This window comes from Cavia porcellus, unplaced genomic scaffold, assembly GCF_034190915.1.
Source record: "Cavia porcellus strain 051 isolate PalLab524CR breed Dunkin Hartley unplaced genomic scaffold, mCavPor4.1 scaffold_1, whole genome shotgun sequence".
Taxonomy (NCBI): Eukaryota; Metazoa; Chordata; class Mammalia; order Rodentia; family Caviidae; genus Cavia; species Cavia porcellus.
In genome coordinates this window covers 101,536,029-101,561,035 of record NW_026947484.1, presented here as the reverse complement: position 1 = coordinate 101,561,035, position 25,007 = coordinate 101,536,029, and the positions used below count along the sequence as shown (strand labels likewise).

Below are 25,007 nucleotides of genomic sequence, written 5' to 3'. Positions count from 1 at the left end.
GTACTGGACAGAAGTACCATCCAGTCCTGAATTTTCCCTAGAGGCTTTGTTCTTCTTGGCTTAGGTGGAGCCACTGTATAGAGAAATGAGTGGTTTTGTAAGACTTGTATCTCCTATTCATTTAGCTGTGCTTTGGATCTCTCAAGAATACTTCCTATGATTTAACTATCTCAAATGTACTTTGACAGCTTCACAAGATCCCCTTCTTTGTCTTTGATATTTCTAGCAGGAAAAGGTACCGAGCCAGTGAATGGGTTCAAGGGTAGAGGTCCCAGCAGGAGACCAGCGTTGGGTCTCCTGATAAAACACAGAAGCAATGGACAGAAGCCTCCTTTGATACTCTAAAGGCAGCAGCTCCAGTACTCTGGAGATGCAGGCTTCATCCATCCATCTACTGTTGGCACTTTTGTTATTTCCTCCCAAGGGATGCTTGCTTTTCTCTGTGCACTACATGGGAAGTTGGAGAAGCTGGAAAAGCAATTTTCTTTTCCTCTCCTTCTTAACCATTTCCCCTAATCCTGAGACACAAGGTCCCTGCTTTGTCCTTGGCGTGAGCAGGGTGGGTGGGGGAAGTGAAGGGGGCTGGGCGACACTGAGACAGCTCCCCCCCCCCAGCACACTAAGGGAAAGTTCATTTTAACAAGAAGCTAATTACCGAAGGAGAAATTGCATTTTGCATTTAAAATGAACTCTATTTTCCTTTGATTAAAAAAAAATTAAGTTTACAGATTGCATCAACTCAACTTTCACCTTCATGTCAGCCAGGACTTCCTCTAATAAAATGAGTTTATCTGTTGAAAATGGTAACATGGAAATGAGATATTTCAATTTGGTTCATTAGCTCAGCTTTTTCTTCTAGTCTTAACTAGCTAACTTTATAGTAATTCTTTACCTTCTGCCAAAAATAATCTTAATAAAGCTATCTTTCATTACCATGTTAACATGGCATGAACACTATTTTACAAACAGCTTACGAAATAAAGGAACCAATTTTGAAGATTTTAGTTCTTTTCTCTATCTTACCAAAGTCTTATTAAATGTGTCTTAGTCTCTTTTAGGTAACGGACAACTTGAATTATGACTCATTCTTCCTCCATATTTTTTGTGTATCAGACTCTCCAATGGGTATTATTGTGACAGATTCTCCTTTATGTTTAGTCACTTGACTTGCAGGAAGACAGAAAAAATGACTAAGCAAAACAGTCTTGGTCATCAAGTAGGTTATTTCTATACAGGTTATCCCTAAGCCCCTTAAAGGCACAAAGCCCAATTTTCATAATCATTATAATACATTATGAGACAAGAGACTGAGGCAGCAAAATACAATCTGAGATTTTCTAAATATTAGCAGTAAGTTTAAACTTTGACCATATATTACATAAATATACTCAGTAAATATTTTGAAGAGAACACTTAAAATCAAAGTTTTTCTTTTCTTTTTTTGAAACAAGATGTAATTCAGGCTGTCCCTTAACTCATTATGCAGCCCATGCTGGCCTCAAATTCAGGTTGACCCTCTTGCCTCAGTTTCCCAAGTGCTGAGATTACAGATATGCACAACATACCTGGCCAAAAAGCAGACTTTTTAATCTAATGTTTGAATAGAAAAACATATCCTGCACATTCTTAAAACACAGTAAAATGTCTAGCTATAGCAATGAAGACAGTTTGGTTTACTTTAAAGGGCAAAACAAATGAGACTGCATTGTGACACACATGCAAGGGAATGATCATTGTCACACACTGCTAATGCTGCCACCTTTCTGAGCACAATGTATGTAAGAAACCTTGGGTTCTGCAAATACTCTTTGATCCAATCTTATGAGTTAAACACTATTATTCCCACTTTAAAGAATGAAGATGCTGGCGTGAAACAAAACTAAACAAAACAACCCTTTTCACAGTCATATAATAAACTAAGGGTAGAATCTGGATTTAAATCCATGGTTATCGCTATCTAACCCAAAATTTACACTTAACCTGTATACTGTATACGGAATCCATCTGGATTAGGTTGTACTTATCTGTAAACTCAGCTACTCAGAGGGCTGGGACAGGAAGACTGTAGTTTCCAAAGCAGCCTGAGTCACATAGCAAGAACTTGTCTCAAAAAACAAAACAGAACAACACTTTAATCCAGTAAGGTTTATTCTTACAGGTATTTCTCTAATAGACTAACATGCAGCATTTTAGCATATTGAAGACTAGATCATGCTAAAATTTTTTTTTCAAACTTACGAACAACAAAATTAATTTTTATAACAGTATTATCTAAAAGATATGAAATAGTCAGGTATATACCTCAGCAGAACAAGCACCTGCCTGGCAAAGCACAAGGTTGTGAGTTCAATCCCCAATATCAAAAATAAATAAAATAAAATAAAAATATATGAAATAGACATGTAAGACATAGAAAGGTTTTACCTTTGTATTATAAACTATCTCCTTAAATATCATTCAATTTGTTCTCAAACAATAAACCATCAATTTTAAGACAAACACCTGCTTTTTATGAAAATGAAAGATGCAATGTCAATTTAAAAATTACTATAATTCTCTAGTGGTACTTGATTTTTTTCTTGAAGTGTAAACACTGTAATTCATTGTTGTTTATGCTGGCATTGTGTAGCAGAAGGAAAGAGTTACAGAGAAACTGCAGATCCAAACAACACCAGGAGCTACCACTACTAGAGTTTTCTCTGTAGGATGAGTATCATTACTTTGTGTCCTAAACCTCTGACTCTGCAGTTAGTAAAAAGAATACTAAGAATATGTATTTGTTGATAAAAGATAAGGATGGGGAAAAACAGACTGCTAGCTTTCCCATGTTGATCTTTAGGAAAACTACTCAACATGTTTGTTCAGTCTGCAGCTTCTTTCCATGGGTCTTTCAAGGTGTTATTTTAACACTGATGGAACTCAGTGAATGATGTGAATGAGTGAGGAAGAGCTGGTACTTGCAGATATTAACCTCCTGCTCTATCCCAGCAGAGAAGATTGTTAGATTTGTTGAAAATCTCTGAGGAAGGAAGTAACATTAGTGAGAATTTCCTTGATAAAATGTTTCAGTTTTTAAAAATCCTGTTCAATTATGCTCCCCTCAAATAAATATATGAGATATGTCAGTCTTTCTTATTAAAGATTGGTTTGGTTCTAGTTGACTCAGTGACTGAGAGTTGTTTTACTACCTATGTTAATCGGCTTCATGTTACTATAATGAAACACTGTAGGCAAGCTACTTTATTAAAAAAAATACAGAGGAGCCAGGAGTGATGGTACAGGCCTTCAATAGTAGTGTTCAGGAGGCTGAGGCAACAGGAAGATCACAAGTTCGAAACCAGCATGAACTACAAAATGAGACCCTGTCTCAAAAAACAAAACAACAAAAAGAGGTTTATTTAGGATCATGATTCTGAAAGTGCAAAGTCTGGAGACCTTGTCAGGTGACAGCCTTCTGGCAGGCAGAATCCTATGGTCTCACAAAGCACCACACAGTGACACAGGCACTATGCATGCTATCTTTTGTTCCAAATGCTGCTACCAGGATTAAATCCACCCTAATGACTATATAATCCTAACCACACCCAAGAGCCCCACCTAAACACCCACAGTTGGGAGTAAGTTTCCACCCTGGTAATGTTTTATAGTGGGAGCTGAGTGTAACACAGGAAGCCTGAGGGGACATTCAAACTATATCCAAACTATGGCACCATCATATATCCTTACACAAATCAAAACAGTAAGTATATAAATTTTATTTGAATTTTCATTACATCTCCAACTGTACTGTATAATCAAAATTTTGAAAACAAAAAATCCTGAGGAAGATTAAAATCACCTACAATTCCATCAGTCAGGAAAAAAATTCAGTAAAAATTGGTAATTAGTTAGAATGGGTACAATAACCAGTGAAGAACATTTAAGTAGAAATAAACTTTACAAAAAGCAAAGCTTTTGAATTTGTTTTGAAATAAGGAAAGTAAAGATTACCTATCAACAGGTCTCCCAGATCCCTTTCCTCCGTGGAAATTCTACAGAGTAGAGTCAGTGATGAGAAACTGTGGGAGCTGCTTCTCCTGACTGAGCCATATGCTTTCGCATTCCTGTGGTGGTTACTCTACAGAAAGCGATCAGTTTTAGCAACCCAGGCTAAAACTTTATTATACAATAAAGGGTCCCGATCAATAAAGTGTGCTAAATACTTCATGAATGAATGAAGGGTTTGGCACACTGTCATCAAAATTCATTACTTGTTATTATAACTAAACTTCAGCTTTCATTTCTTTGACTCCCAAGAAAGCATTTTCCTGTGGAATTTAGATTTGGTAAACATTTTCATCCATCAATTTCTAATGCAGAAGTCCATACATACACAGTAAAATAAATCTATGGTGGCTACAAAACAATGCACTTAGATGTCACCTGGATAAAGCGAAAAAGTGAGCCAAAGGACTTGAGGAAATTATGTCACTGATAAAATCTATTTGCTGTACAAAGATCATTATTTTTTTAACTAAAGTCTCACATGACTCAGCCTTTGCTCTGTGGACAAATACTTCTCAGTAATGCTTTATTGTATACTCTTGAGTTTATTATATTAGCATATTAATAATTATTTAAACAACATGGTAAAAAAGAAAGCAACATATAATTATTAATATATAACATATAGTCAGGAAGAAAAACAATATATAATTATTAATATATAATATATAATCAGGAAGAAAATAATATATAACTATTAACATATAGTTAATATATAATATAGTCAGGAAGAAAGAAAACAATTCACTTTTGTTTTACAGTGTTTCCAAAACTTCTTTGACCATGAATTCTTTGATGATGTAACGCCTACTAATAATTAAAGGAAGTCAGCACCTGAGAAATACATTTTATGAATGCCACTCTAATGAATGCATCACCATCTATGATTTTCAGTTATATTAGTAACCCAGGGATAACCAGCTTAACAAGATTCACTCCTTTACCTAAACTTACACAGACTAAAGTTCACTGATTTATAGTGACAAATATGTACATTCTTGTCTTGGTTACTTTTCTCTCACTGCTGGGGCGAAATACTTGATGCTCAAAATGAAGGAAGGAAAGGTTTATTTAGCTTAGAGCCTTTGAAGTTTCAGTTCATACTCAGCTGGCTCTAAGCAGGGTGGCACGGCTGAGGGGCAACTGTTCAAGATGACTGTAAGCAACAAGAGTGAAAGGGACAAAAAGGGAAAGCAGCCTCCTTCCTTCTCCTATATTGTGTGCCAGCTCCACCCATGGGCGGGTACAGCACCTGCAGTACCAATCCCAGCGCTAGACAATGATCCAATCACAAAGGCTAGACTCAGCGACCTCTATGACTGCATGAGGCTTGGGGAACACCCAGACACAAACCATAACAGTTATACAATCAGAACACATAAATAAGGTTTATAGTGTATAAATGATATCTCCATTAAAAAGCTCATTTTTGGTGTTTTATTTTTTTAAAATAAATATGTTTATGTTTTACATATACTGAGAAATAGTTACTTGGTGAACACATTATCAGAACAAAAGGAGAGTGGATTTAATCCACTTAGCAGTCTAATTATTTAAATGCAGGATGATCAAAAACAGCATTTGTTTTATTAATTTTTGTAAGACAACAGAGAACATAAAAATGACAATTTTGGATTTAGCTCAGCAGTATAAGTGCCTGCCTAGCAACCACAGGATCGTGAGCTTGATCCCCAGTACCAAAAAAAAAAAAGACAATTTTATCAAATTTATTCTATACAAGAATCAACTGGTTGAAAGACACCTGCCCAAATGACGCTGGGATAGTCAGTATGTAAACAAATATGCTGCCCAAGAGTTGCTTGGGGTAAACTGGTAGGTGGTTAAAGGATGTTTGATGTTGGCCAAAGTGACTCATTCTTGTTTCACAGGACAGGGTGGCTGTCATTACGACGTCTCCTAGACTCTACGCCCCACTCCCCTGGAGTGTACTGCGTATGATGTGATTAAACTACCTGTGGCCTTTCTTTTCAGATGTGTTCACCAATGCACGTCTTAGGTCCTCTTTATAATACAGTCTCCATGGTAGAAATAAAGAGCAGTAGCCAGAGCCTAAAAGAGCACAAGTGCAATATTTCTTTTAAATGCCATTTCTCTTGGTGTATGTATGTGAAAAAAATTTTATGAATATAGAGACTAGAGGTTTTAATTCTAGATCTTCTAAACAGAACATGGTGTATGTTTATTTTATATGCTAAATAATATGTATCAAATATTCCCTTCTAAGAAGACTCGTGCTAAAATTTCTCTTTTATCTTACTTTTTCTACAAAGAAAATTGATTTAAGTAACTAAATCAGATATTCCATGTATCTCTCCTATGTCAAACATGAAAAGTGATATTACTTGGTGCCACAGTTGAATTATACAGCTAAGTGAATCTCAATGGTCATTTTTAAAAGCTCTTGATTCTCTAAGATACTTTTATCAATCACAACACAAATGTAAGTATCACATGAAAGAAGACGACTCTTTTTTTGTACAAAAACTCTTAACTATTAAACCATTTAAAATACTATTCTTTAAAGAGACCAGAAATATTATAGCATCCAGCAATTTTAGATTTTGAAAGGTAAAATTTTAATTTTTTGGTCATCTTTTACAAAGTTTAGCATCAAGAGGATAACATTTATAGAAACTATTTGGTTGGTTTAGACGCCGTTCCTGCTGCTGGTACGTAGAGCATCCACAATGCTTTTATTGTATTCTACAACCTGCTTGGTCACATTTTTAATGATTTGCTGATAATCACTTTCCTGACTCTTTGCTGCTATGACTGATATATGCGTTAAGGTGAAACACTGTCAATAAAAACATTCAAATGTGGCTGGTCTTGTCTAATGAATATAAGGTAGTACAGAAAAAGCACAATTAGAATTATTTTAAAAATTTGGTATGTTATTTTACTATTATTTAAACATAAATTGAGTACTGGTTTATATTTCATTTGAGTCTTTAAAAAATTTCCTAGGAAATAATGTAGACTTTCATTCACTGTAAAGGCATGCAACTGATTGTAATTTAAATAAACAGAATTATTCCAAGTGATTTCTATGAATGCCAAAGCCTTGGCTTCCAGTCTTTGCACAATGTATATGAAAAGAAATGTGACAATCCTAGATAATTAGACATAAACCCAAAGGCTTATATTTGATACATTGTGTTTTAAAAATAGATCTTATTTTTCAGCTTTATTTGCAGTTCTATGTAAAGATTACACATCAGTTTTTACTTGTTTTATTAATAAACCATAATGTGGATATCTTGAGGTGATGGTTCTGTGATGCAGCTAGACAAACCAGTTTTGTAACAGATTCCAACAGATCTGCCATCTTAAAGGATACATTCTTTCATCACGAAATTATTTTGCTCATGGTGTTGCCACTTTCTCTCCAAATTTGTAAGCTAAAAACAAAAAAGCAAAATGTTAACTGTTGCTCCTGTTTGAATTATATAGTTTTTCAAGAGGATAAGGAAAAAATAGCTCAGTGGCACAAGTGCCTACTTGGCAAGCACAAGGTCCTGAGTTCAATCCCTGGTTTTAAAAAAAAAAAAAAAACAAAACACTAAAGAAAATAATAACACTTAAAATCTTAATTTCTTTAATTTTATTGAAATAAAGCTGTAATAGATGTAAAGGTAGGAAAAATTAAACAATAATGAATATGTTAATATAATGTTTAATCCTGTAGCAGGTTTTACTCTATATTGCTTTAATTAGAAAGTATTTAAATGTTTATTATAACAATAAACTTGCCAACTAAATGACAATTTATGATTTTCCTTTTCCTAAGAGAACCTAAAAAAGAAAAATGAGACATGATGTGTATCTCTCCTTGAAATCTGGAAATTTAACGTGACAAAAGTAATATATATTCTAACACTGTCAAAGGTTTAGCTATATAGGAAAAACTTCCTTATTTCCAGGGCTAAATTTCCTGTCTAATTTCACAAGCTGTGATAAGAGCAGAGCTGCAGTGTGAAGATTGTAAGAGGGTTTGTAAAATGCTGGCAGTGTTACAATAATTTCTGCATCAACAGGAAACTAATGTGGATATTATACTGATGGTTGCTTCCTCAGAAGACAATTTTACTGTTATAGAATTAAATTGTTTTTCTGATTTAATTAACCTGTAACTCTGGGTTACGGTCTTTCTTTTTTAAGAGGCACATAGTTTTTCCTAAGCAAAGGACTATCTAAAAAGTGAAACCCTAAGATAGTGTTCTGCCTAGACATTTCAAAAAAGTAATGAACATTTTTGAAAATACGATAACTGAAAAATATTCTTTTCTACTCTCACATTAAAATTATTTTCAGGGCCTAAACTCAGTCTTGATGCAGCAGCCATTCTATTGTTTCCTCCAAAGAGATAAATCTAGACATTAGGGTTAATCATAACTAATTTACTGTGTGAACTCTACAAGCTAATACTATTAAATGCCCTCTCCTTCTCTCACCCAAACAGGACCTTGAAGTTAAGATGATATTAAGGAAGCAGTCAGCATTTTTGGCAATAAATCATTAATAATCTTTTGCAAGTCAAGGACTAGACTTTTTTGTCTTTGTTTTATACAAAGAGGTGGCCTTCTTAAAATGCAACAGACCTCCTAAGTGATATACAAATAATGATATAAAAGTAACACCAGGTCAAATGGTCAAATTTCTTTTATATTATACTTCTACATGAAGTATAATGATCTGCCTTTAAACCTCCAAAGACATCACGAACACAAGCTTAGGTTTGAAAATTTGTTTTCTCTGTAACTTATTTAAATCATTTGTTATATAAAATTATTTATATATGCCAAAACCCAGTTTTTAAAAAAATAAGTTGTAAAAGATTAAGAGATAGGATTTGACCAGGTGAGATCAGAGAAGCATTTAAAATTGTGGCTTATGATACGGTTTCTAGTTATCGATAAATAAAGCTAAGATATGACTAGCACTTAATATGGGAATAAACAAAGGAGCCACAGATTGACTCCTAATAAAAAGCATTTGTCAAGTATCTTCCATCTTAAAACATCTAATTCAGTAGGAGAGGAGAGTAAGTTTTTCATAAAATACACTCTTTGGCCTAAGAACCATTTGAAAGAGTGATCTTATTCACTTTCTCTAAGTGATTCTTTCCAGGAGTCATCCCACTCAAAGCAAAGATAATTTTGCTACTTATAAGAGTACATCAAGATTTGCATATTATGAAGTAGAGACAGAATAACTGACACATGAATTTGAATATAGAAATTAGTGATTTCTAAGCTTGTGGCAGTTGCGGTAAACTCTCGGGAGACCACACTCCTTTCAGGACTATAAGGTAAATCTTTTTTCAGATGGTCCATCCATACAGGGATATAGCTATCATCATTAAAATGTTATTAAAAAAGAAAAAAGGCTGAAAATAGTGAACATTTAAAGGCTATATGTATAGAAAGATTTAATTAATATTTTGTGACAATACAATCAATATGAATGTATGAATATAAGAAAAAATCTGCAAAACGTTAATAATGACTGTCTCTGTTTAGTGGGCAATCAAATGAATGTCTGGGGCCTTACATAACTAGATAAAGAAGAGGAAACTTTTAATGTATTCAGTGTTAATCATATTTGCAAACTGATAATATAGATATAACAATGACTAACCTTTTTCTGACCACAATTACTGATTTTAGGTATGACACATGCTTCATTCAATCATTCAAAAATTACTTACTACATGCAAATTAACAATGCTGGGGATAAAGTAAGAGACAATGTCTCTGTCCTCTCAAAATTCACACTCTGGAAGATCTCAAGCATTGTTCAGGTGATTATCAACATGCTAAGTCATATGAAAGCAGACTGAAGTTGTCTGTCTGTGTATCCTAGACAAATAACTGAAGATGTGAACCAAAAAGTTCTATGACAGGACTATTCTTCATAGCATTATTCAGAACTGTTTTGTTTTGTTGGTGGTACTAGAAATCGAATCCAGGGTACTCTACCACTGAGCTATATCTCTGACTCTCTTATTTTCTATTTTGAGAGAGGGTCTCACTAAGTTGCCCAGCCAGAGCACAAACATATGATCCTCCTGCCTCAACCATCTTCACTGCTGGAATTATAGGTGCACATTAACATGTGACTTCAGAACAGTTTTATCACTTGAAATTAGCAAAATAAACAATTGGATAGTTTCAACACATTATGCTTTATGTACTATAATATTTATACCTATTAAGATTCATACTTTAAAAATGTCCCTTGATAAAGAACATATAAACTGTAGTTAAAAGAAAAAAACAAACTTCCAAATAACTTGTACAACATGATATAATTTCTATAAATATGAGAATTTATGTATTTATGTATATGTACAATGTATGTGCACACATAATGTGAATGTATATGTAATATATACATATAAGGACTCATAATGAAATCATAACACGAACTTTGTGTTGCATGGTGGGATATTAATTATTGGGGTTTATTTTATTTATAAGTTTTTAAGGGGTTTTCAAAATTTCTGCCTCTGCAATTAGAAGTTTATGCTTTACTTCTGAAAACTTTTCAAGCTATTACCCAGCATACCATAGTGGTTGTACTAAAAACAGTGCCTAAGAGTGCCAGAACTGGCCTTTTATGGTTCATTGAGGACAAGAAAGGAAGAGGAGCCAATTCATCCTGAGGGAAATTGGTACAGAATGATGGTTTGAAAGACAGACTGTATAAAGGATTCAGAGCAAGAAATAAATAAATTGTAGTTAGAGGTAAAAATATAGATTAAGAAAACAAGAAAGTTATTTCAAAGTCAATTAAAATTTCTTTACCTGAGAATGTGTCTCATTTTCTTGTAATTGTGTTTTCAGTATCTCACATTCCCTGTTTAGCTTCTCTGTTATTTTCTTAAAGGCATTCTTATGGGTTGATAACACTGTTTTCTCCTGATGCAGTTTCTGAAGACCCAAACAGAAGTAAACAGCAGTTACAGCAAGTGTGTGATAAGCCAATACAAATCACATTTGTGTTAAATAATTTCACTGATTGTACTCTGATAATTATACCACAGCATAATTCTTCTAAGACTGTAAAAATATTCTCGGAGGTACATTAAAAGCTATGTGGATATCAACTGTATTAATAATGATACTTCCATGTCTGTCCATATCCCACAAAGTTTACTCTAAATTAATGCAAATGGCAATAAAGACACAAGTTTTCAGTACAGAAATATATCAAATCTACATTTAACAGAGTTCATATTTAAGATACTGTGCATTAAGTAGTAGCTTATACTTTTTTCAATTTTTGCTTTTTAATATTTCAAGTCACTGTAAATTCTAATTACATATGTAAAAATTAATTATGCATCAATCAGCTAAAAGTAGTAAGTATTATGAACTACAGATAAAAATAATCAATAAAAAAATTTGCGTTACAACTTTGTAGGACTGTGTTGGCATTTACCTTTCTCTTTTCTTCACCTGATAATTTTAAAGCTGGCAAATCATTATATGTCTCCAGATCTGTTGTCATTTGCTTAATTTTGCTTTTTAGAGAATGTTGTTCCTCTATCATCTTACTTTCCAGGAGCTCCATTTTCTGTAGATCCAACTGTAGACGTTGACTGTCTGAAAAATAGGAATTTAAGGCCAAAATTTTACTTCTTTCACATAAGAAAGTGCAATTAAAAATCATGTTTTTCAAAAGTATCTGTAAGAGAAATATTGTGACCAATAAAACACTATAAAGATAAATTAGGAAAAGAAATTTTATCTCCTTATTAACCAGTCTAACCTGATACATATTAGCCATGCCTGACTTCATGCTCATACAAACATAAACACATACTTGAGCTTTTTGTTATACTTGACAACATTACTTATATTATAATTGCATACATTGTACATTCAAGCTGTAATATTTGCAATATTTATGTTCTATAAAGTCACCATAAATAATGAGTCAGCAAACCCTCCTATTGCTCCTCAGGGGAATACAGCCTCTGGTCACAACAATTTTGTCAGCTGTTCAAAACACAATCCTGTCTTACGTGTGTTTCTGTTTAGAAACATTTTTCACTGATCCATTGGTATTTAACATGGCCATGAACACTAGGACTTATATGTGGAATGAAGTTATCCCGTGCACATTTCTTCCACACAGCATGTGACAGTCTTCTTGACCTCAGAACCCTAGACATCTGTCAGCAACTCACTTTAGGGCCATTTTAAATAAGAATTGAAATAAGAAGACAAACTTGCCTTTTTCAACCTCTTCTGGGAACTGTGTGTGTCAGGCTGTTCAAATTTTTCACCACTTTGCATACACCTATGAATCGCCATGAACAAGCTGTAAGTATTGATTTCAGTTACAAATTAATTTCAGTGAACAGGAAAGTTCACAAATAGGACCAATGAACAATGAGGACTGACTATGCACATATGCATGTATTTCTCATTCTTTCACTCAAAAGTGTGTGCCACTCGGTGAGGACATGACAGAGGTCAGCACAAACACTGTTTTCACTCAAGAAGCTGTATCTCAGAGATAGCACCCGGCAACTGAGTAACCATTCACAATAAACTGGATGACTATGGGAAAAGCTGACCAGTGTATCCGAAGAGCACATGGCAGGGATGAAGAAAAGCTTTCTAAGGACAGAGATTTAAGGATTAGGAGCCAACCAAGACGGAAAAAATGCAGAGAAAACAGTCAAAGTATATAAAGTGCAAAGCTAACAAAGCACAGTACCTGGGACCAAATAACAGAAACTTGGCATGGTGAATATTAATAACATCCAATGTTCATATTGAAATGGAAATGAGTAACAAATGAATAACAATGTTAAAAAGTCACTGATTTAACAAGTGGTGTCTGTATAACCAAATCTTTGAAAGTTGGTATAATTACTCTTTGAACGTTTCCTTTATCCCTTAAGCTTTTTAAAAAACCACACTGACATTTTATATACAAATATATATAACATCATAATAAAGGATACATTGCTAAGACTGATAGGATAAGTATTTCAAAACAAGGGGAAATATTTTGAAGAGATTAGTGGCAATGTGTCTTTCACTATAATATATTTAACTTCCATCATGTGTTGATCACACAAAGACCACGTGTATCAGTGCTGCAGGATTTTATTTTGTTGAACTCATTCATATCTCTAGGGTTGGAAACAGTTACATTACTATAGTGTTGAATAAGTCACTATGGTTTATGATGTTTTAATGCTCTAACTAGAAAATATGCTTAGCTTATAGATATTTTGATTGCCTGAAATAAAGCTATAGAACTAAATGCAAATTTAATTTGAGTATATACTAAGAAAATACATTTAAGATCTATTCAAACTGATTTTTCTAGGAAAAAGGAGTAAATGGCTTGATATAGGGTAAGGTTTATCTATCTCTAACAACAGATCCCCTTGAAAAGCTAAAAGCTTCTCCAAGAGAAGAGACAGGAAGAGGATGCAGTCTAGTTCCTTCTGATATGCTATGAAGTTGCAAAGTTTACCAAGCAATGTGTACATAGTAGCAAAATCTCAGAAGGAACCACTTTGACCCAGGGAAATGTTTCTGAAATATTGTGCCATCAGCACATCTGTTTACTCTCTGAAGTTTCCTTTCCAAAAATATAAACAAAAACTACTGCTAAACGATTGTTTGCCTCTTTACTATGCCGTGCACCAATGTTTCTCCAATCTTTTTTTTTTTCATTAATTCCCTAAGAATCCTTTCATAAGCTTTTTAACTAATTGCTTCACTTCCCTGAAATTTTTATAGCATAGATGACAGTGTATCTCTTTTCAGTACAGTGACCCTTTGGAAGGCTACATTATCTCAAGAATTTTTTTTTTCACCTTCCAGCCAAGAAGCAACATTGCCCCTTGGCAACTCACAGAAAGGAAACAAAAAATATATTTTCCCTCTAAACAAAAATGTTGTAAGCCTCTTATGAATACATTCAGATATAAAAACTTTGTTAAAGTGGGAGATGATGTACGGAGAGGAAAATAATGTATATGCTCGATTCAAATTTACAAAAACTTATTTATAAAATAACAGTCACACAATTCAACTTTTAGTAAGGAAAAATTGCAGCACAATCTTTATCACAGAATTCCATTTCATCTCCATTTTCATCTCCATTAAGTTTTCATTATTTTTCAATTCGACATCTTTAGCAAAAATATAATGACTAGTTTTTTAAAGGAAATGTAAACACAAAGTATAAAAGCAAGAAAGAGACACACTTTGTTTACTGTGTTAGTATCTGCCTTTAGAAAATGTCTGTTTTTGTTTTTTTTGTGGTTTTTTTTTTTTTTTTTTTTTTTTTTTTTGGTCTTTGGGAGACAGGGTCTCTCTATGCAGTTCAGGCTGGCCTTGAGCTCACTTTGTAGCCCAGGCTGGTCTTGAACTCGCAGCGATCCTCCTGCCTCAGCCTCCCAAGTGCTGGGATTACAGGCATGAGCCACTACACCCAGCTTCTGTTTTTTTAATAGAGAAAAAAATGTCAATAAAATAGGGTTCCAAAACAGGCTAATAGGAGAGTAACAATAATCAATGCTTTGCCCATTGTTATTTTTATAATAGTTATTCAGAGTACAAGATACAAGCATGAAATATTGTCCCAACAATATTAGCACAAACTTTTCAGTGAACTTCTCAGAAACTACTTAATACTGTAACTAACTTCTGTATACATATATTTTTTTTTTCTTTTTCTGTTCATACTTTTCCCCTTTCTCCAGTCACAGTTTCTCTTTTCTTTTGAACAGTTTCTTTCCAATTCACAATATCTAGTTTACATTTTGGATTCTTATTTACAGTTTCTTGCACTTGTGAGACAATATGATGTTTATGGAGGTCTGATTGATTTCACTTATGAGCATGGTCTCAAGTTGCATACATACATTTACCTATTAAAGTCACGAGTTTATCCTTTATAGCTTAGTACTTCATGGTATTAAAAAAATCTTTTTTAAGTCACTTCTCAGTTGACAGGCATTTGGGTTATTTCCAAGGTTTAGCTATTACAAATTGTGCTACTATAAACATGGTATACATGTATCACAGTGGTATGATATTTTAAATTCTGGGAAGGGGAATATCTGGGTAAAACGGGACTCTAATCTTAGTTTTTTGAGGACTCTCCACACTGATTTCCACCATGGTTGCACCAGTCTATACTCCTACCAACAGTGGAGAAGGGTTCACTTTTCCCTACAGTTCCTGCTGCATTTGTTATTTGTTGATTTCTTGATGAAAGTCATTCTTTCTGAAGTGAGGTGGAATCTCAGTGTGGTTTTAACTTGCATTTCTCAAATAATCAATGATGGTGAGCATCTTTTCATGTATTGGTTTGCTATTTATATTTCTTCATCTGAGAAGTGCATATTCATCTCAGATGCCCATTTTTGTTCCACAGGGATAAACTTTCAATTTTACAAAATGAAAAAGTTCTACAGCTTGAAACTTGGTCTAGTCTGAACTAAAATATTGTAAGTACTTAATGTTGAATCTCAAACTTCTGGAAAAGGAAGAACAAATCAAACTGAAATCTCATATGAGAGAGACAATTATAAAGATCAGAGAGACAGTTTTGACACTTTGCAAATACAAAGAGCCCTCACCCAGAGGGAGACCAGCGAGGAGGAAGAAGCAGAGAGAGGGGAGTCGGAGGCAATGTGAGCCGCATGGGCAGAAAGCTCTCAAGAAAAGCACAACCAAAGTAAACCCAGCTATTTCTCTAACTACGAAGATGGAAAGATTCCAACTCTTATTTTATGCTCAAGCCGAGAATGACTCCACATGAAAGACACAAATCCATCTAACTGGGCATTTACCTTCTCAAAAATAAAAGGTTCAGAGTTTTCAAAAATGGTGGCTTGCTAGGGGATTGGGCGGAGAGTCTCTGCAAAGAAATCATATTAGATGCTAGAATATGACAACATGGAGAGGGCCAGATGAATGGATAATGATTCTTATTAACCAAGGCAGTAACCGAAGGGAAAAATAAAACTGGGAAAAGGAAGGAAAAGTGCAGATGGAGAGCTGAAGCCTGATGTACTCACTGAGTCCCATTCCACGCTGTACTAGGCGCAGTCGGGGGATTTAAGAACATTCTAAGACTGTGGCTGCCGATAATGGGAGTCTGCGAATCCTGCTCCCTTAACGCAGCACACTGACCAGTGGATCCAAGAAGAAAAGCTGTAATGGCTTTTGGCCACTGCTGAAAATTGAGACCTGGGACCCCGTGAAGCAGCCAGGGCTGCCTAGCTGCACTGGAGGAGACTGTGAGAAGCTCCGGAGCTCGGAAGCCAGACACCTTGCAGTTTTCTGACCAATCCATGCTGTGCCGGGAATGCAGTGAAGACACGCAGTGCAGTGTGCAGTGGACCCAAGAAAAAGATCTGCATTGAGTCCCGGTGAGTACTAGGGACTGGGTCCCCCGTGGCTGCTGTCCCTGGCTGGAGGACATCTTGGAATTTGGCAGAGCCCAGCACCATGGCAGCATCAGTGACACAGAGAGAACTGGTGAAGAACATCTTGAAATTGGGCAGAGCCCAGCACCCTCAGGGTGTCAGCAACACAGAGAGGACTGGTGGAGGACATCTTAGAATTGGGCAGACCCCAGCACTATGGTGACATCAGATAGCTGCTCCTGGTGCAGAGAAGTCTGATGGAGGACAGCTGGGATTTGGGCAGAGCCCTGTGCCGTGGTGACATTAGTCAGCTGCTTCTGGCACAGAGAGAACTGGCAGGATCTGCTGGAGCTGAACCACGCCTCTAGTTGGGACCCAATAAGCAGATACAAAATACCAAAATCTGTGACATCCACAAGATATAGCCTAATTTGTGGACTGACTGGCACAGAGGCTGGAGGCTAGCCTGCACCATCCCTGCATCCCTGCCTGTACCTCAGGTAACAACAAATTGGGGAGGGTAGCAAAAAATCCAATCAGCACGCTTCAGAAAGGCCCTAAGCAATACGGAGAGGGCCAGAGATCCCCAGGACACTCCAGTTTGAAAGAAACCAGAAACATGACAAGAGATAGAAATAAAAAAAAAAATCTCCAGCTGCAGAATGTGAGAAAATAAGCCCAGGAGAAGTAAACACAGAAGAAAACCAGCACAGTAACCATCCAATACTAGACACAGCATCAGCCAAAATAAATACCTTCACGACATAGATGAATTTAAAACTGTACTTCTGACCCAAGTGAGGCAAGATATAAGGAGATTAATTAAAGAAATGCTAAGCTCCGCCCAAGAGAACACAGATGGAAGAACGGAGGAACTCAGAAAAGAAAGAGAAACTTCTGAAGAATTTAAACATAACCTAGAATACATGAAACAGATCCGAAGAGATTACCAGGAAACTTAAAAACTCCACTGAAAACTGGCAAAATGACTTGACAGAAACTAAAGTTAGCCTTTTGAAACTTGAACAGAGATTTATGATATATGATCATGAAAGAAAAGACCTCTTAAAAATAACAAGGAACCAGAAAGAAACAATTCAAAGGCTAGAAGACCACAAAAGAATACATAACTTAAGAATAAAGCATGTGAGCAAGAAAGCAGGAGCAACTAAAAATGAAATACAAAGAATATTCCCAGATATATTAAAGGAAAACTTCGTAAGCTAAAGGAAAAAGAAATGATATCCAGATAAATGAGGCATACAGAACTCCAGCCACCTACAACCAAAACAGATCTACACCCAGACATATAATAATCAAGATTCCAGAAATCCACCAAAAGAGCAGAATACTAAAAGCAGCCAGGGAAAAGAAGCAGATAACCTACAACAGGAAAATTATCAAAATAACAACAGACTTATCAACACAAACTCTCAAACTGAGAAAAGCCTGGGGGGGAAATAGTCCAAGCCCTGAAAGAAAATAATTTGCAACCAAGACTGATGTACCTAGAAAAACTCTCTCTCAAAATTAATGGAGAAATAAGATGTTTCCAAGACAAGAAGGAACTGCACGCGAGAGAGAGGAAGGGATACCAGGATTCCAGCAACAGTGGCAGAGAGGCCTCAATGAATGGGGCAGACAGTGGAATGAGGGAGTAAGGTGGACAAATTATAGCAGTAAAGTGGAGTAGCAGACATGAGGCAGAGACAGTAAGCTATAATCTTTAGTATTGATAGCTTTGATACACTGTATTAAAAGAGGCATAGTGTATCAGGATTTAAAAGTCACAGTAGTCTCTGTTTAGTTTGAATTTAATTTGTTCTGGTCTGTCCATTCATATCAGATTTGAGGGCACAGACATCTGACCCAAAAATAGCAAGTTATACTATGGTACTATCCTTAATGTCCTATTAACTTAAACTGAAACCCTGTATTACTTACATTGTCTTACTATGACTGATCTTATTTGAATTTGATTCGTTAGACCGTGGTTTTGGCTTGGCTGATTTTATTTGAATTGGGTATACTTGATAGTATCAACCCTAAAAGTAGAGGCAACTACTCTGAAGATGACAAAATGTAAAAGATATCCATACCGGTTTTAATTACTAACCACTCTCAAGTCCTACAATGTTTTCAAAGTTGTGTTTTTATAAAAATAGCTATGTAATAGTATGCTTAACTATATTAAGCCTGATAATGTGGACAAGTCTATTGAAAATAACAAGAGAAAGCATAGTAACTACAGTAGATCACTTAATATTGTGGTCTTATGTGTCTTTTTCATTGCATATTTTTCTAGGAATTTGTTTTGTTGTCTTGTTATGATCTGTTTTTCCCTATAATATAGAGAGGATAAATATACATGTAGAAATTCACACATGGGAAGATTTTTTTAAACTATTTACGGGAACAGATTATATAATGTAAGATGTAATGAACAGATACTCTGAAGAAGAAGAGACACTAAGAAACCCAATGATAATTCTGTAGCATTATGATATAAAATCTAGCAATAATATTATTCATTGTTCAGAGTGATATTAGTCTAGTCTCAAGTTCAATTTCAGCATATGTAAAGATAAGGACAGCTACTACAAAGAGAATGAGAGACACTAAGGTAGTTATTATTGTCTTCCCCAATGTCAGATCTTGAAGACCTAAAAAGCCTTCATCATCCTGTAATGATCTGATTAGTTCTATAATATGCAGTATGTATTCAATGTGTGCGAAGATGGAGGCAAATATTTGGAAGAAAACTAGAGACAATAAATAAGATAGACAGTGAAGATCTCCCGTGGACTTGCTTTGAAATCTGTATTTCTTTAAATTGTTTCTTTTTAAACTGTTTTGTTCTGTTTTGATATGTTTAATCTTACCTTCTTTAAGATAAAAAACAAGTGTGTAGGACTGATAACCATATTACTAAGTTTTTGTTAGATCACTGAGCAGAACTGTTGGCAGTGTCACTATTTGAATGTTACTTTACCCACTTTAATTTTGTAACCTGAACAACTATTTCTAGGATGACAATATGTGACTTATCAACTGGTGATTTCTTACCATTTATTTTTCTGTAATTCTGAATTATTTCTACCCTCTTTTTCTCCATGCATTTTTTTGTTTCTTTCTCTTTAAATAAAGATCAGAGCAGAAATTAATACAATTGAGACTAAGAATATACTACAAAAAAAATCAAAGAACCAGATAGCTGATTCTCTTAAAGATTAAATAAGACCAGCCAATCTTATCAAACAGAGGAAAGAAAAGATCCAAATTCAAGCAATTAAGGTGAAATCGCAACAGATCCTGTGGAAACCCAGATCATCAATACATACTTCAAGAACCTATACTCTAGTAAAACAGAAAACACAGAAGAAATGCACAGGTTCTTAGACACATATAAATGACCAAAACTCAATCAAGCATTCTAAATAATCCAATAGCAGTCAATGAAATTGAAAATGCAATTTAAAACCTACCAACAAAGAAAAGCCAAGGAGGGCTGGGGATTTAGCTCAGCGGCGTAAGTGCCTGCCTTGCAAGCAGGCAGTCGTGAGTTTGATCCCCAGTACCAATAAAAAGGAAAAAGACAAAAAAAAAAAAAAAAAAAAAAAACGAAAGAAAAGCCAAGACCCTAATATATTCACTGCTGAATTTCACAAAAAATTTAGAGAATTCATGCCACTAATGTTGAAACTCTTTAAGGAAATAGAAAGAGAAGTGACACTTCCAAAATCAGTCCCAGAAGCAAGTATTACCCTGATAGCAAAATCAGAGAAAGACTAAACCAATAAAGAAAACTACAATCTCTCTAATGAATATAGATATGAAGATTCTCAATAAGATAGTGGCAAACAATGCAGAAAATCATCAAGAAGATTATATACCACCATAACCAACTTAGATTCCTCCCAGGGATGCAGGAATAATTCAAAATATGCAAATCAATAAATGTAATCCACTAAACTAACAGAACCAAAGACAAAAACCGTATTATTTTAATAGATACAGAAAAAGCATTTGACAATGTCCAATGCCCATTCATGATTAAAAAAGAAAACCTACAGAAAATTGGAATAGATGCTCTTTATCTCAATCTGATAAAAGCCATGTATCACAAACCAACAGCTAACATATTAAATGGTCAAAAACTGAAAGCTTTCACTGTAAAATCAGAAACAAGACAAGGATGTCCACTATCACCACTCCTGTTTAATACAGTTCTGGAAACATTTACCTAATGTTTAACACTTAAGACAAGAGAGAGAAATAAAAGCAATAAGACTAGGAAAGGAAGAAGTTAAATTATTATTTTTTGCAGATGACATGATACTCTACATGGATGATCCCAAAAACTCCATCAAAAGACTTGTAGTTCTTTTTTTTTTGAACCAGGAATCAAACTCACAACCTCACACTTGCCAAGAACTGTAGATTTAAAAACCAAATTCAGTATTACAGCTGGATACAAAGTCAGCACTCAAAAATCAATAGCATTCCTATGTACAAACAACAAACAGAGAGAAATCAGGGAAACTACACCCTTTACAATAGTATCAAAAAAAAAATGAAATACTTAGGAATCACTCAGTGAAGGAAGTAAAAAGATCTATTTACTGAAAATCACAGTACTCAAAAAGGAGATGGAAGGGGATGTCACAAAATGGAAAGAGAGCCCTTGCTCATGAATAGGAAGAAGCAACATAGTGAAAATGGCCCTACTCCCAAAACTTACACAGATTTAAGGCAATATCAGTCAAAACACCATTAGCACACCTCACTAGAGAAAATATTCCTAAAATTTATCTGGAAGCAGGAGACCTAAAATAGCCAAGGCAATTCTGGACAACAAACACAAGGCAGGAGGCATCACAATCCCTTTACTGAATTTATACTACAAAGCACAAAGCTACTGTGATTAAATCAACATAGTATTGGAAAAAATAAAAATAAAAAAGGCCTGAGGATTTGGGAACAAATTAGATCCAAACACACTGAGCCACCTTATGTTTGACAAAGGAGTCAAATATGTTCACTGTAAGAAAGTCTCTTTAACAAATGGTGCTGGAAAAACTGGCTTTCCACATGCTGAAGACGAAAACTAGATCTATGTCTATCATCACACACTAAGCTAAAATCAAAATGGATCAAAGATCTAAATACCAAAACAGAAACACTAAATTTACTGGAAGAGAAAATAAGTAGAAATCTTAAAGACAGATGTAGGCAGATTTCACAAAATCTAGACTACACAGCAAATAGTACAAAGAATCAAAAAGCAGGATCTCATCTTATTAAAAAGCTTTTTGCACAACAAAAGAATCACCAACAGAATGAAAAGACATCCCATAGAGTGGGAAAAAATTTTAGCCAACTGTCCACAGACAAAGGACTTTCATATAGAGTGTATAAAGAAAATAACCACACCACTCCATCCCTCAAATTCAAAGTTGGTGTGAATACAGAATGGTGCAACCACTGTGGAAATTAGTAGCGATTCCTCAAAAAACTAGGAGCACAGCTCCCATTTGACCCAGTATTCCCCTTCTGAGCATCTTCGAGAAAAATTAAAAACATCATACCACACTGAAGTTTATAGCAGCACAATTTGTAATAGCTCACTGTTGGAAATAACCCATCAACAGAGGAATGGATAAAAAAAGATGTGACTTTTTATACAGTGGAGTACTACTCAGCTAAAAAGAGGAATAAACTTGACACTTTTATTGGTAAATGTACGCAATTTGAGACCGCACTCATAAATGAAATAAATCAGACCCACATGAGCAAACATTGTATTGTTTCCCTGGCATGAGAAATGGAAAACAGTGAGCTCCAAAATGTACAATAAATACTGTGAAATGGAAAGACATTGTTGAAAAGTAAAATGGAAGTAGGATGAAAGAAAGGGGCAAGAAAAGAAGAGAAAAGGAAAAAAAATACAAAACAGTTATATAGTACTAGTTTCTCTTAGTTCACTGAAAAGAAAGTTTGTAATATCATTTGGAGAATCTTTTATACCCATATCTTGTACCTATAGTAACTACTTTAACAATATGCAATGTACTAACTTTATTTTTCTATTATTATAAAATTTTACTTTTTTCCATGAAGTAAAGAATATAAGCATAAAACATCTCATTGATCATTTTACTTTCTTGGATATGCTAGGTTGAATAAACAGATTATTAAAATCTAGCTATCTCTTTTTACTTTTTAAATTACAGTTATGAGACAATTTTAATTATAAATGTAGTTTCCATTTCATTTCTCTTAAGCAGCTACATTCTAGCTGCACACTAGTGAGCGTGGCTGGAACTAATATTTAAAACTGAACATCACCTTCTCTAGGGTGCTTCCCCTAATTATCTGAGATTAGGCTGCCTCTTTGCCCTGCGTAGCTCCACTGCTCGTTATGCTTGTTTCTTTGATAGAATTATCTCATTGTATTATTGTATTTGTCATTCTACCAGGTTTGTTCCTTTAGGAAACAGACTGAATTGTTTTAAACCTTTATATACTGACAGAAATTCCCTTCCCAACCAAACTATAGTAGTTATTAGGCTTCTTTGAAGCCACTTCTCAAACAAGCCTCAACTGTGGCCCAAAAAACTCCAGATTCTTGGCACAGATGAATCATCCTCCACTTTCTATCCGTATCCAAATGTTTAACACATTTCCATCAGCTGAACCACAGTGGTATATGCATGACTGTCCCATCGGATAGCTTTCATTACTGTTGGTCAAATAGATCTACTCGCTTTGATCAGTCTTTCTACTAATAAATTTATTAAAAGCCTATAAATGGACCAAACCTAGGTAGTTGCTTGAATTTTAGTAAGTACTGCCCAAATATAAATGTTAATAATATTCATATCAATTAAAAATTATTACAATAATCAGCAAGTTCATTTCATCAAATTAAAAGAAATTTATACTCATAAATAGTTTACTAATAATTAATTCTCTAAATTTTAACATGCAAATCTTATAAGTATCCCATTGTTGGTACATATATGTTTACAACTGCTTTACCACGAATTGCTGTGTTATAATTTTTTATGCTATTTTAATGTTTTCCTTAAAAAACTGTAATAAATTCCTTAGGGAACAACTCCTTTCTTTGCATTACTGTAATCAAAGCCTCTTTAGAAATGGTACGAACCACCCAGCAGGACAGCCATGCATATACCACCCCGGTGGTTAAAGCCTGCAGGAATGATAAAATTCAAATCAGAGTTGCTGGCAGTGAGATACCTGAATTATGACCACCTCATGAATATGTTATTTTAAAAAACACTAAAACATAATTAGTCCCCCCCCACCCCCGGTACCGGGGATCGAACTCATGACCACCTGCTTGCAAGGCAGGTGCTTATGCCCGTTGAGCTAAATCCCCAGCCCCCAACATAACTGTAGCATCTACCTCTAACATCATAACTGTAACAAGTGCTTCCTTAGGACCACTTCACCTGCCCTTAAAGTCTTGCCTGTGATGAACCAACACAGCCAAAAGAGTTTACTGTTTGTTCTGACCAACTGAAGACAACAGGCCCCAACTATCCTTCCTAGAGTATTCACTAGAAAGGGTTTACAAACCTGGCAGAGCTGTGCAGCACTATGGGAGGCTGTGCCAGGAGGGTCACAGTTTCAAGCCCACCCTGTGCAACTTAAGTGCCTTGTATAGACTTCGAAATATTTTTTAAGAAGGGTGGGAGGGTGGTGATGTAGCTCAGTAAGAAGGCCTTGGGTTAAATCCCCAACACCCCCCAACATATACATACATACATATACATATACATATACATATACATATACCTATACCTATACATACACAGAAAACACTTATTCTGTGACACCTTCCTCTGTCCCTTCCAGACACACACATACACCCTTCACAACCAGGAGGGTCAATTTCTCAAGGATCTGAGAGCCATTCCTTTGTGAAGTAGTCATCAGGAGACAAGGGCGCTCTTTCTGTTTCTATGGGAAGATGAAGTCCTAACTCTGGTTACTGGAAGCAGACAGCAAGTAAGCCTAATCAGCATTTACTGTACACGACAAGCCCGAGGTAAGCGCCAAGTGTTCAGTTCGCTTACTCTGCTAAACTCATTCTCCTTGTTTTTTTCAACATAAAAAAAAAAAACCAAAACTTCAAAACAATAGGAGGGTAATGATAATGAATGCATTGTTTATTGTTATCTTCAGAGTCCTTTCCTTCAAAATGCCTAGTCACCTCTATACAAACTAAAGTTGAACTCTGTTCACACTGGACCCTCTTTTCTACTGTTTTACTATATTCATGATTAAAATTCACCCTTCCCACTTTAGCATCCAGCTTTATCTTTGACAATTCCCAGGATACGGTTCAGGCATGAATGCAGGGTTGGTTCCCAATAAATCCATTGTAAGTTGAAAATTATTTAAGTCAAAAGGCTACTAAATATACTTAACCTACTAGGTCTCATAGCTTAGCAACAGAGTACACTACAGACTACTAAAGGTCTGCTCTCATGACTGG

The 25,007-nt window shown here is 35.1% G+C and overlaps 1 protein-coding gene across 5 annotated transcripts in view; it reads right to left on the bottom strand.

Annotated features, from left to right (window-relative positions):
• Positions 1-3,739: 3,739 nt before the first annotated feature.
• The window catches only part of Ift74 (intraflagellar transport 74), a 109,422-nt gene continuing 88,154 nt past the window's right edge, over positions 3,740-25,007 (bottom strand). For 2 of the 5 annotated variants that reach the window (XM_063252089.1, XM_063252099.1), the window contains exons 17-20: positions 11,512-11,675; positions 10,875-11,000; positions 7,406-7,466; positions 3,740-6,837 (exon numbers count right to left, since the gene is read on the bottom strand). In XM_063252089.1, coding sequence (XP_063108159.1) covers positions 6,713-6,837; positions 7,406-7,466; positions 10,875-11,000; positions 11,512-11,675 — 476 coding nt within the window. In that variant the 3' untranslated portion in view covers positions 3,740-6,712. Of the gene's footprint in view, positions 6,838-7,405; positions 7,467-10,874; positions 11,001-11,511; positions 11,676-12,304; positions 12,376-25,007 lie in introns of those variants that run through there. The other 3 variants (XR_010048465.1, XM_063252108.1, XR_010048464.1) reach the window with 2 other exon arrangements.